This window comes from Lolium rigidum, chromosome 3 (assembly GCF_022539505.1).
Source record: "Lolium rigidum isolate FL_2022 chromosome 3, APGP_CSIRO_Lrig_0.1, whole genome shotgun sequence".
NCBI lineage: Eukaryota > Viridiplantae > Streptophyta > Magnoliopsida > Poales > Poaceae > Lolium > Lolium rigidum.
In genome coordinates, this window is record NC_061510.1 from 413,127,634 (window position 1) to 413,139,948 (window position 12,315).

Genomic DNA, 12,315 nt, shown 5'->3' on the forward strand with positions numbered 1-12,315 from the left:
CAATATAGGTGTCTGCGAAAAAAAGTTGTTAACAAGGTGTTTGCGAAAAAAAGTGGTAATTGCAACGTGACTAATAATACCCCACCGTTTACTAATATCACACCATTTAGCAAGCTAGAACAGAGGAAGTAGTTTGTAATAATATGGATGGGCAAAGGTACATAGGTACTTGGTCTGAACTAACAACACAATGGTCAAAGGGAAGAACATAAAGAATTTTATCATATTAGAAATTTAGAATATGTAGCTCTCCAGGGTGTTCGATCATGAGAACATGGGTTTAAGATCAGGGACATATTGCACAGAACTAAGATCAATGAAGTGAAGATTTTGCTGCTAGCAACAACTCTCAGGTTCCAAACATATGAATTTACTTAAAGAAACATCAAAAGGAAGCTGATATCCTTCTTTAAAAGAAAAGAAAAAAAAAAGAGGCTGGCAGTCTAAGGTTACAGAGAAACATTGTCATTATTTAAAAGAAACAAGAAGATGTTGTAAACTGTTACATGAAGGAGAAAATGAAATTCATATGCAACAAATATGGAAACATTGATGCAATCCTTCAAGCAAATTGGTCAAAGTTAATAAATAAGAGAGGGGCACATAGCCTGATGCTTACCTGCCATGTAGATTGACACAGTCGAAACTGTATATAACAGAATAAAAGAGAGAAGGATCAGGAAATGCCTACTATAGACTGACACATTGGCTTCATAGAGATAAGTGGTTAGAACAGAATTTCCATTGAAGATTTTGGATACTCTTGAATACACCGCCTAAGAATGTGTAAAGCATATGTGCTCAACCCTTTTATAAGAGAAATCTAATTGTATCATTTCCACGCATCCAAATAGGCTGATGTGTAAATGGAAATATAGCATTTGTCTCAGAGATCAGAATACACTTCTTGTAGACAACAGTCGAACGGGAAACAACAATGGGATTGAGCATTCAGTCATATAGTAATAAAGAAAACCTGAAGCAAAAGAAAAAAGGAAGGTTGTCACATTGGCAGAGGCCTATAGGTTTTGGAAAAAGCAGCATATTTCAGTAGAAGAGGCAAGCCTGCACCTTTTCCTGGGCATCATCCAATCCAAGCAATCAGTCATACACCAAACCCAATATAAGAGTGATTCTGAACCTTCTCATGCGCATCATCCAGCATGCAAATAATTAGCTAATGGCCCGATCCAAATCTTTTGATACCATCACAGATTCCAAGATTAAACATGCTTTATGACAGACTAGATGATGTCGCCCATGCAAATAAAAGCGAGCTGGTTGCCAAAGCTAGTAGCTACCGACCTGCCGCACTGCCAAGGGACTGAATGTCAGCAACCACACCACACCCTCCCTTGGCCCTAACCATGCCACATCGATCTGGGAGAAGAATTTGTGGACTGCTTGTGGACATCGAATGGTGCCTGGAGGAGAGACCGAGATAGGCAATGGTTCCGGGAGAAACATGTTTGATTGGCTTCTAATGTTGCTTGGAGGATCGCGGTGTTGCGTTTATAGGCGGTGTGAGCATCAGCGCACAATTGTGCCAGCTATTTAAACCAAACATGGCCACTCGGCCTCCTTTACCGTTTCTTTTGTATTTACATGGAAATAAAGATGGACAACTGTTGTGTTTCTTCTTCAGTTTCAGATCCTAGGCTGCGCGGTGGTGGAACAGTGGAAGTAATTAAATCTAGATGCGACGAGATGGAACAGCCGAAGGGATGACAAAAAATAAATAAAATGATTGAAACTAAAATGATGAGGTGTTATGTTTGGTGAGGTGGATAGCTTGCATTTCGAGAAAATTACCCTTTAGATATTATAGATGTGTCTACATACATCCAAATCAGCGACAACTAATATGGTACGGAGGGAGTAGCAAATATACACGCAATGCCACAAATAGTAAAGCAATCAACTTGATCTCTAAAGAAATGGAGTTAAATTTGATCATCGATGGTGCAATGTAAGAGAATTGAATGTTCAGATGGGAAGGAAATATTTTACCTGACTGACATAATTGGTCATATAGACGATTATATTTGCTAAATGTGTAAGAATTTGATGTGGTGCTAAGCTGAGATGAATCCACATTTGATAAGAATGATACAATGCATTAGAAGAAATACACGGAGATTATATGTTAGTATCTACAATTCAAACCAATCCTATAAGCCGGTTCTTGAAGGAAAATGTGCTCCAGCCAATTTTGAAGTAAAATGAGCTTCAGTGTCCTGAGTCAACAAGCTGCGGAAATCAGATAAATCTTTAGACTTGCTAATGCCTTGAAGACTTTGATACAATAAATGGAATTTTTAGAAAGTTCTAGCTTTAAGGGATAATATAATGTGGACCATGACCTGATGTGTGCAGAACTGCAGATTAATCACTACACCAAGAGAAATCACGAACTGACTACCAACCAATACATACTAATTATTAACTGTAGCACGACTTAAATCAGTATCAACTCTTTTTCCAACTTCTGACTATCATTCAAGGGCAGTGACAAAAAAAATTGACATACTACAGCTGGAAGTTTTGAACTAAGAAAATAGCACCACTCGGATCCTAGAAGAGATTGCAATTTAATGGCCTAAGGTCTAAGAGCAGCAAATATAGTAATTCTACAATAATTTGCATTGCATGTCCAAGATCAGCTTCCTAAAAAACAGCTGTACTGCCTACTCAACTGAAGTTACAAATGTTCGCACAGTTGCCAAGCAACTAGTAAATCGTGAGCTTAAACCTGACCCTTTCATAGTGCAAGTTCTTTGTATGCTACCGCAACACTTTTGGATGAAATGTTCATTTACTAGTAAAGCGGTGGATATGACAAGCAGCGCTATAAACATGATTTCTACTTGCTGTGGAAAGACCAAAAAAAAAAAACAGTTTCGCTCATAGGATTATGCTGGTCCAAAAATCTACCATAACCCCAGGGATCAGAATGCATTGAACTTTCTACCCAGACTTATTCCGGGCTGACGCTCCACCCCAGGCAGGACATCTTCAAGGAGCGCAAAGGATATAGTGTACCGATCCCAAGAAACCCCACCCCTTCAGTCCATCTTATTTTTCAGTTTAGGGCCTCTTTGGTTCGTAGAACTTAAAGAACCAAGAATAGGAAAAAATAATGGTTTCCATGCCGTAACAAGTTTAATCGTACAAGAATTGAAAACACAGGACCATGTAATAGATGTCATTTGGTTCTGCCACGGGGAAAGTGCAGGGTTTTTTTCTTTTTTTCAGGATTAAGTGTATGCCATAGTATTGAAACAAAGGAAAACTTCCTGAGGTTGCATCTGAGGGAAAATTTCTTTCGAGTTGCATGCGAAGCCAGACCATAGGATATTCCTATGGTTTCCAATCCTACAAACCTAACAAGCTTCGTACAAAAATTCCTAAGGAATCCTCAAAGCCTCTTTTATTCCAAAGGATATTCATAGGAATTATTTTCCTATGTGGGTTGTTTGAGTCGTATGATTAAATCCTATAGAAAATTTTCCCTACGATTCCTTTGCACTGTATTTCAAAGGAAATTTTACATCCACTCCAACCACTTGGAAGGAATTTTTTTCCTGTGGTGCAATCAAATGAACTTTAATGCAAATTCAATCCTATATGATTTGAGTGGGCATTACCCATTCAATCTTGCGTTTATCCTATTCCTGCTTTTGGAATCATGCGAATCAAAAGAGGCATGACATATCCTATGAAATTTCTATGAAACAATGACACTAGGGGAAACTTCTACAGTTAATGTGCCAATTTCCAATCTGCTGATTACAGTTGTTGCATAAGAGCATGTCTAACAGGCCCCGTATTTTTTCGCCCCGTAAAACGCGAGTAGAGGGCCCTGTATCCGGTTTCACCGGCCGAAAACTCGGACGAGCTAGCAGAACCCGTATTCCCACCCCGTAAAACAGAATATTCTGTTTTTACGGGGTGGGAATACGGGTTCTGCTAGCTCGTCCGAGTTTCCTGCCCCTCAAAACAGGGTTTTAGACAGCAATTTGCACAACAATTTCACATCAAACATAGCACATCCAAAATATGTGATGCATAATTCATAGTTTTAACATCACAACGCGATCATAGGCAATGTTCAAGCCACGGAAGTTCCCAAATGTGATCAACCATCAACGGATCCATCGCCACCGCTCGCCGGAGACTCACCTTGAGCACGAGCTTGACGCGCAGCCTTCTTCCTCGCAATGATGTCCGCCTTGGTCTCGTTCCACCACGCCAGCTGATCCTCGTCCATGCCGTCCGATACCGGCGTCCAAATTCACCGCGGATTCGTTGAGCATGTCCAAGTAGGATGTTGTGGACTCAACATCGAACACCTTGTCTACGTCGATGGTGGGTGGCGGCGGCGCGGGTGCCGCATCGGCCGGAACGGACGGAGGAGGGGTCGTGACCTTGGAGGGCGGTGGAGGCGGGAGGCCGATGCGGCTGATTGCCTTTGTCCGCACCTTGGCCGGCGCGGCGCCCTCGGCCCGGCCGCCTTGGTCTTCATCCGGCCCGCCTTCTTGGCAGCCGGCGGCGCTTCGCCCCGTGGATCGGCGGCCGCCGCAGTGCTTCGAAGAATTGCTTCGGGATCCTCTTCCTCTTCGACGGGATGGTGGAGGCGATCATGGCCGAGACGACGCCGGCGGTCGGCGGACCTCCGACGGGGACATCAACCACCGCGCCCGAAGGAGGTGTACCGCCGGCGGTAGGCGGCTCTTGCGGACGGTCCATGGCGGCGGGATCCGGCCGGGAAGGGCGGGGCGGAGGAGATCGGGCAGCGGCGGCGGCGGTTGGCTTCGCGCGAAACCCTTCGCGCGCAGTGGACTGGACGATACCGGTTTCGCCCACTATCCCCGCTCCCACCCCGCACAAGTAGGGGGCGACGACCCGCCCCGTACTCGAAAACAGCAAAAAACGATGCGGGGGCCGTTTTTACGGGGCGTGCTAGACGGCTGGGTAGAGCCGAAACCCTCAAATCGGCGGTTATTATACGGGTTTGCCCCTTTTACGGGGTCTGTTAGACCTGCTCTAAGAAGAGTATGTGCAGACTGCATTAAGTAGAGTGCCGATGTAATTCCAGGCATAAAAAATAATCATAAGCCGTAAAGACGTATATTGAGTTGCATATAAAGAGAAGCCACATAGCGTAAATCGTGTCTGCCTGCAAAAAAGAGTTAAGCCACATTGCATATAAAGAGAATGACACTAGGGGAAACTTCAGAAATCTATTTTCCGAGAGTCCTGAAATTTATTATGTTTTCAATTAAAACATCTAATAGTTCAATAATCAAAAAAGCGTAAACACTCGTTTCTCATCTAATAGACTAATAATTTGCAGCAACGAAGAATATCCACATACGTTTACTAATTTTTCTATTGTAATAGCCTAATAGTACTGGGCAATGTTGTGTCACATTTCAATCTACAAATAAGTGAATGGGTTCATATGGACAATTTACAACTTCAATGACATGTCAGGAAGATTTGGACGTTTGAGTACAATATACACAAAGCTGCAAGCTTAGACACCATGGTGCAGTTTGCTTCTATCTATACCTTGCAAACATAAGCTGATGAGATCGTATGAACAAAAAACTCAGTGTCATGCCAAATTCTTACATTTGAGTTCCACAACAACAAACTGAAGACCTTGGCAACTTTGTTACAGTATATTTTTCACAGAACTTCCTCTAAGTGAAAAGTTGCACTACACAATCACAACTTATTCCTATGTCAATTATCCTGCATATGACCAAAATTGTCCATTTGCATATAGCAATACTGACTCACCAAGGATAAGCACCCATCGTAGACTGAAATATACTAATTTGAAAATACTCTGAATAAGCTTGTGCTCAGACCTTTTAATAAAGAGATTAATTCAGCATACATGGAGCCTGGTATGCCCTCAAAAACAACGACACGTGTATTGTCCATGTTTATTTGTAATTCAGCCAGTTAAATATTAGTGCTTAATACAAAGAGAGCTTGTACTAATAAAGCAAGATGGATTATGTTCAGAATACATTTGGTGCTTTGGTAATAAGGAGTCATAATGTCACGAATCCTAACTAATGATGGGATGGATACCATACATAAGAGGGCTGGGACTGCAGTACTGTGCATCTCAAGGGGGAGAGTCAGAGACGATGAGACATAAACCACATATGGAATATATGACTTTTGATGTAGAAAGGACTAAATCAGTAAATCTCCTGGTTGATTTCATAAGTTACTGCACATAGCTATTTATGAGGCTAATCTGACTCGTCTCCAGACACTCAACCTATTTCGCCAACAATCCAATGTAAGAAGTATGTCAGGTTTCGAACATAGTTGCCGTGATCAGTTCAAGGTGAGGCTTTGGGTGTGGTATCTTGGGTTTCTAACCTGTTGTCATGGCAACGCCTGGATGAGGACAGCAGCTTTAGATTGGAGCCTGATATTCTTTAAATTTATTGCTTGCCTGATTGCTTAGTACAGCTTAAATCCCTATATGCAAGTAGGGATTCCTTGATGAATACAAACTGGATGTGACACTGGATTATAACCTAAACTGATACGAACTGACAGTGACAGCCACCAATTTACCAATTATGTGCCACTCCCAATTTGGTACACACTCTATGGACTAGTAATCAGCTGCTTCTCCTGATATCCGATATGGTTCGACTAGTCTCGAACAGATCTCCGAGATGGAGATAATGATGATGGACCATTAGGTCCCTTGCAGATAAGTGGACCCACAGCCACATGGTGGTTATTTGTTTTTGGACCAGAAATGTATCTTTATCATGTGCTTGTCAGAACAAAGCCGTTCAGCTATAACATGATGCATTGCATAACAACTTCTCAATAGCCTTAACTTCCAACGTCAATGGGAAACTTCAATCGCATTTTACACATCTTATTTGCAAGAATATATTTTGGTACTTTAGGCCGGATTTTTATAATACCCCACGAAGCGTGTATACTATATTAAGATCTAGTGAAATATTACGCCCGATTGCATCAGTTCTAGGCATGTCATCTATCAGTCATCTGTACCACTCAAGTGTGAAATTGTCAGAAATAGAGATAGGCAGGTGCATTGGCATTGCATGGCTTGATTTCAGAAACAAAGGAAATGTATTCCACTTACAAAAAATAACAATTGAGGCGAAGGGTGAGACAGTGCCTTTGTGCAGGGTAGAACGCAGCAGAATCGTCCAGCTACTTTGCAGTCACAGCACTGTCTGTCCCAGCTCTGTAAGCTTCCAGTAGTTGAGGAATCGTTTCCAGGTAATTGGTGACATACTTGTCCACAAACTTCTTCTCCCCCAGAATGAGATGGGCTATCCGGATGCTTCTGATGTGACCCTTGGACACCAATATGTGTAGCACCCTGTACCTTGGTAGGATGCGCTTCTCGTAGCTGAGCGAGATGAGCATTGGGCTAGCCGAAACATACTCCGGGGTCCAGCCAAGCTTATCGGCAAAGAATTGCCAGATAAGCCTGACTTTGTCAGCCGACACGGATATGCAGTATGGGTGCCTCACGAAGGCCTGCTTCACCTGCTCCTCAGTCCACCCCAAGCTGAGATAATTGTCCATCTTGCGCTTCCATCCGGAGGGATACATGCGAGCTAACACCCCAAAGGCGTGCGGGAAGATGCCGTGGGACGGGCTGACCCCGAGCTCCTTGATGGCGGCAAAGGTGTCGTTAAAGAGGGAGCCTCCGTACTTGTGGTTAAGCGACCTGGGGTGCTTGGTGAGCAGCTTGATGATAACATCGTCGGTGGCACCATATTCGCGGAGGATCTTGACCTTTGGGAGCAGCTCGGATTGGACGTTGCCGTGGAGGAACTCGGAGGACTGCTTGACTGCGGCGACCACGTTCTGGTCGGTGCCGAGGAGGTTCTTGAGGAGGAGGTAGTTGGGGCGGAGGCGGTTAGCGAGGCTGTAGCAGAGAACGCGGTACGGGTCGAGGAGGAGGATGCGGCGGATGTCGGCGTCGGAGAGGCCGACGTCTCGGCGGAAGAAGTCGATCTTGGGCGCGAGCGTGACGTCGGCCCGGTAGTTGAGCAAATCGGGGGCGGCGGCGACGACACGGGCGATGTCGGAGCCCGCGAGGCCGAGGCCGCGGAGGAGGGCGAGGACGGCGTGCGCCTTCTTGGTGGAACGCAGGTGGACGCGCGCGGCCGCCTTGGTGGCGGCGGGCTCGGAGAGGCCGCAGGAATTGCGGAGGAAGTGGAGCGTGAGGGAGCAGGGGTCTGCCGCGGCGTGGGAGACGGCGGCACGGATGCTTAGGAGGTGTTTGAGAGAATGCCACCGAGGAGAGGGGGAGCTGCACGACGGCAGAGATTTGGGAGGTCTGCTGCCACCGAGGAGGAGGTGACAACGGCGAAGCATTTGGAGGCCAGGCACGCCGTGGGAGATGCCGGAGAGCGGCAGCCGAGGCTCCGGCGGCGGTGGTGGTGGTTGGGCTGCACGCTCCGGCGGCGCAGGTTATCTTTTCTTTCGGGTGGCAGGGCAGGCACGTTTTTTTGTTTCCTTGAGACAGAGCACGGTTCAAAATAGAAGAAAAGATATTGAAAGGATACGGGTGGGCGTTATGCCCAGGCACCAGACAGCCCACGAAAGGCCCAACCCACGTGCGTCGCATCCTATTTGTGATTTCTTACCGGCAAATCTTATTTGACGGCCATTGCCTCGGTTATCGCGGAAACGCGTTCATCGACCGGGGCAACAGGCGGCAAATCCGGGTGCTCCTATACATCGCTTTAAGCGATGCAAGGGACCGAATCGCTTAAGGACCCACGACCTGGGCCGGCCCATTTGGGTTCGCTGTCGCTAGACCTCTCGGGATTCAAATCCCTGAATTCTATCGTTATGGTATGGTTTTCTGTGGTTTTTTTAATATTCAAATTTTAAATAAATGTTCGAATTTAGAAATTGTTCAGATTTTGAAAATGTTCAAACTAGAAAATTGTTCAGATTTGAAAATTATTTATTTTTGAAAACTAAAAATTTTAAATTGAACAAAATTCATATTTGAACAAATTTCAAATTTGAACAAATTTCGAATTTAAACAAATTTATAATATGAAAATTTTAAAATCAGAACAGAAAACAAATCTAAAAATTGTTCAAACGCAAAAAATGTTCATATATAAAAGTGTTCAAAATAAAAATTGTTTAAAATTAAAAATTTGTTCAAATTTTAAAAAGTTCAAATCTAAAAATATTCAAACTTAAAAAACGTTCAAATTCAAAAAAGTTCAAAATTTGGAAAGTTCGAGAAAAAACCATTCAGCAAAACAAAAAAAAACCGTAGGCAAAAAACAAGCGTAACCAAATGAAAAACAAGTAAAAAATGAGAAAACTGAAGGAAAAAAGCGAAGGAAAACCAATTCCGTCGCTAATGGGCCGGCCCAACTTGGTCCCGCTCTGAGCGGAGCGACTGCTCGCTCCCGCGTTGAGCGGAGAATAGGGATCCGCGGCAAATCCTATACACCGATTAGGTCACCCTGGTCGGGTACTGGGTCTAGCCCATTTTCATCTTTTTTTCTTTTTTTTAGTTTTCTGTTTTTGTTTTTTTATTTCTTTTTCTGTTTTTTTTTCTATTTTCTGTTCTTTTCTATTTATTTTTTATTTTTGTTCAAAATTGAAAATGTTCAAAATTGAAAAGTTCCAAATTGGAAAAACGTTCAAATTTGAAAAGTATTCAAAACGAAAAATGTTCAAAGCTAAAAATTGTTCGTATTCTGAAAATGTTCAAATTTAAAATATGTTCATTTTCTAAAAATGTTCAAATTTTGGGAAAATCGAATTTTAGAAAAAAAATGTTCAATCTAAATTTTTTTCAAATTTTGAAAAAAGTTCAATCTAAAAAAATTCAAATTTTGAAAAATATATTTCAAACATAAAAAATGTTTAAATCTGAAAATTGTTCAAAGTCCAAAAAATGTTCAAATTTGAAAAATGTTCAAATCCAAAAATTGTTCAAATTCGAAAAATGTTCATATAAAAAATAAAAAAATCAATTTTTTCAATTTTTCGAAAATATATAAATTTAGAAATATTCAGAATTTGGAAAGTTCATATTATAAAAAAAATTATTTTTCCGAAAAAAATTCACATTAGCATTTTAGATTTGTAAAAAGAAAAGAATGAAACGAGAGAAAAGGAGAAAAAGGAGAAAAAAAGAAACGTGGACTGGGCCGCCTAACCGGCTCCCTTGGGGGTGCGGTACCTGGTCTGCACCGACCAGGGTGGTATATAGCACCTTGTAAGGGTATATTGCCCCTATGTGTGGTTTTGGTAATTAATGACAACCCCTATGGACTAATGTTTTCATTGAGCACTTTCGAAGGAATATTCCATAGGTATTTCTTGTATTCCATGTGTTGGATTCAAGTATGGATGCCATGAAGATAAAGATACACCTTGTGTATTGGCATCAAGATCACCGATTTTAAGACATATATGTGATATGATCAAGAAGAAGAAATGAAGATGGAGTTCTTATGTGGAACTCAATATTAGTCATGCTCTATCTTATGAGAGTATGAGAAGATACAAGGTTAAGTTGGGCAAGTTCAAGATGAGCATCTCAAGTGGATAACATGCTTGAAGCTTGCCGTTCATTTGATGATAATGGACATGTGAGGATGTGCATCAATGAAGCTTTCCCATCATAGTGTATGAGGGAGCATTTGTGAGTCTTCACAAAGCAACAATGATCAAGTTGTGGCATTCCGCTTGTGTAGAGCTTGAAGAGTTATCATCAAGATCAAGAGGGATGCGCAAGGCAAAGGTATGACCTTGATAGGTTTTCCTTTACCGGGTCTCAAGGTTGTTGATGGGAGACCGGATTATAGGATAGATAGCCGCACTATTAAGAGGGGCTTTCGGCTGAGTAACTTGATCACATCGTCTTAGGGAGCTCAATCCTTTGCATACTTTGCATATCCTTATTGTTTCTTGGTGTTTCTCTGTGTGAGGTTCTTAAGCTTGTTGCTAGCTTTACAACAAGCCCAAGTTCATCAAAAACGGAATCCGCATGCATCTTCTATTGCGTTTTCGAGTTTGGACGTCTTCACCGTCTCTTGACGGTGGGAGACTCCCTCTCTAAAATCATCTAAAATGTTCTGTGAGGAGTCTCCATATTTCCAACAAAATTGGTTTCATGCGAATCGGAGTTCGGGAGCATTAGTTATTAAAGAAAAAGGAAAAAAGGAGAAGAGAATAAAAAGAAAAATGAAAAAAGGGGAAGGGCCAGCCGGCCGGACCGGGCCAGCCGTCGGCCCACCCGGTCGAAACCGGCCCGGGCACCTGTGCCATCTGGGTGGTGTCCCGTGGGACAAGCTGCCCCATCCGGCCCAGGAGCCAGCAGCCTACCGGGCCGCCTGGCGCTAACCCCGGCCCGACCGGGCTCACAGCCCCGCTGCGGCCCACGCGCCTACGCTGCCAACGCTTATCCGCCGCTCAGCGCGCTCACCGCCCCGCCCGGTTGCTGGGCCGGCCCGACCGGACGGGCCACCAGCCTCCTCAGCGCCCAATCCGGTCGGCCGGCCTCGCAGCCGGCTGGGCCACTCTTCTCGGCCGGTTCTCGCCCGTTTTTCCTGCGATTTTCTCTGTCTTTTTCCCCCAATGGTTTTATTTGCTCTCATGCTATAAATAGATCTTCTTCCACCTTGAGCAAGTTAGTTCTTCTATTCTCTCACCTCCATTGTTGCCTTTGAAGAACTTGCTCTATCTCTCTTATCTCCCCCCCTTGCTCATTCTTGAGGGATCTAAGAGAGGAGATCTAGATCTACACTTCCACCAATCCATTTCTCCTCTAAATGAGGGGAACTCTTGGGATCTAGATCTTGGAGTCTTTTGTTGACTTTCCCCATTATTCTTCCTCTCCAATCTCATCCTAGCATTCGTTGCTTTGGTGGGATTTGAGTGTGAAGGACTTGAACACCTCTAGTGTTCTTGCTTTGCATCATTGCATAGTGTTGAGCTCTCTACCACGATTAGTTCGAGTGAGAGACCGTGAGCTTGTTACTCTTGGAGGGAGACCTCCTAGTTTGCTTGGTTGGTGCCCCGGTGATCTCTTCGTGGAAGATTGTGAAGGGGCCCGGCTTCTCCTTCGTGGAGCTTGTGAAGTGGTTGTGGAGCTTGCCATCTCCGGAGCGGAGGAAAAGCTAACCATAAGGAAAGGGCCATTATCCTTCGTGGGTGTGGTTCGGAGAATAGGGTGAGCCTTCGTGGCGCGGGGAATCCTTCGTGGGACCTCCACTCCTCCAAACGTGACGTACCTTCTTG

At 43.8% G+C, this 12,315-nt stretch overlaps 1 protein-coding gene across 1 annotated transcript; it reads right to left on the bottom strand.

Annotated features, from left to right (window-relative positions):
* Positions 1 to 1,968: 1,968 nt before the first annotated feature.
* On the bottom strand, positions 1,969 to 8,419 carry LOC124701064. The gene is made up of 2 exons (XM_047233118.1): positions 7,196 to 8,419; positions 1,969 to 2,250 (listed from the first exon to the last, which is right to left on the bottom strand). The coding sequence occupies exon 1, from the start codon at positions 8,407 to 8,409 to the stop codon at positions 7,231 to 7,233; it is 1,179 nt and encodes a 392-aa protein (XP_047089074.1). The 5' UTR covers positions 8,410 to 8,419; the 3' UTR covers positions 1,969 to 2,250; positions 7,196 to 7,230.
* Positions 8,420 to 12,315: the final 3,896 nt, after the last annotated feature.

Bases quoted from the DNA above. Each gene is read 5' to 3' on its own strand.
- LOC124701064 (XM_047233118.1), bottom strand. From the start codon at position 8,409: ATGCTTCGCCGTTGTCACCTCCTCCTCGGTGGCAGCAGACCTCCCAAA.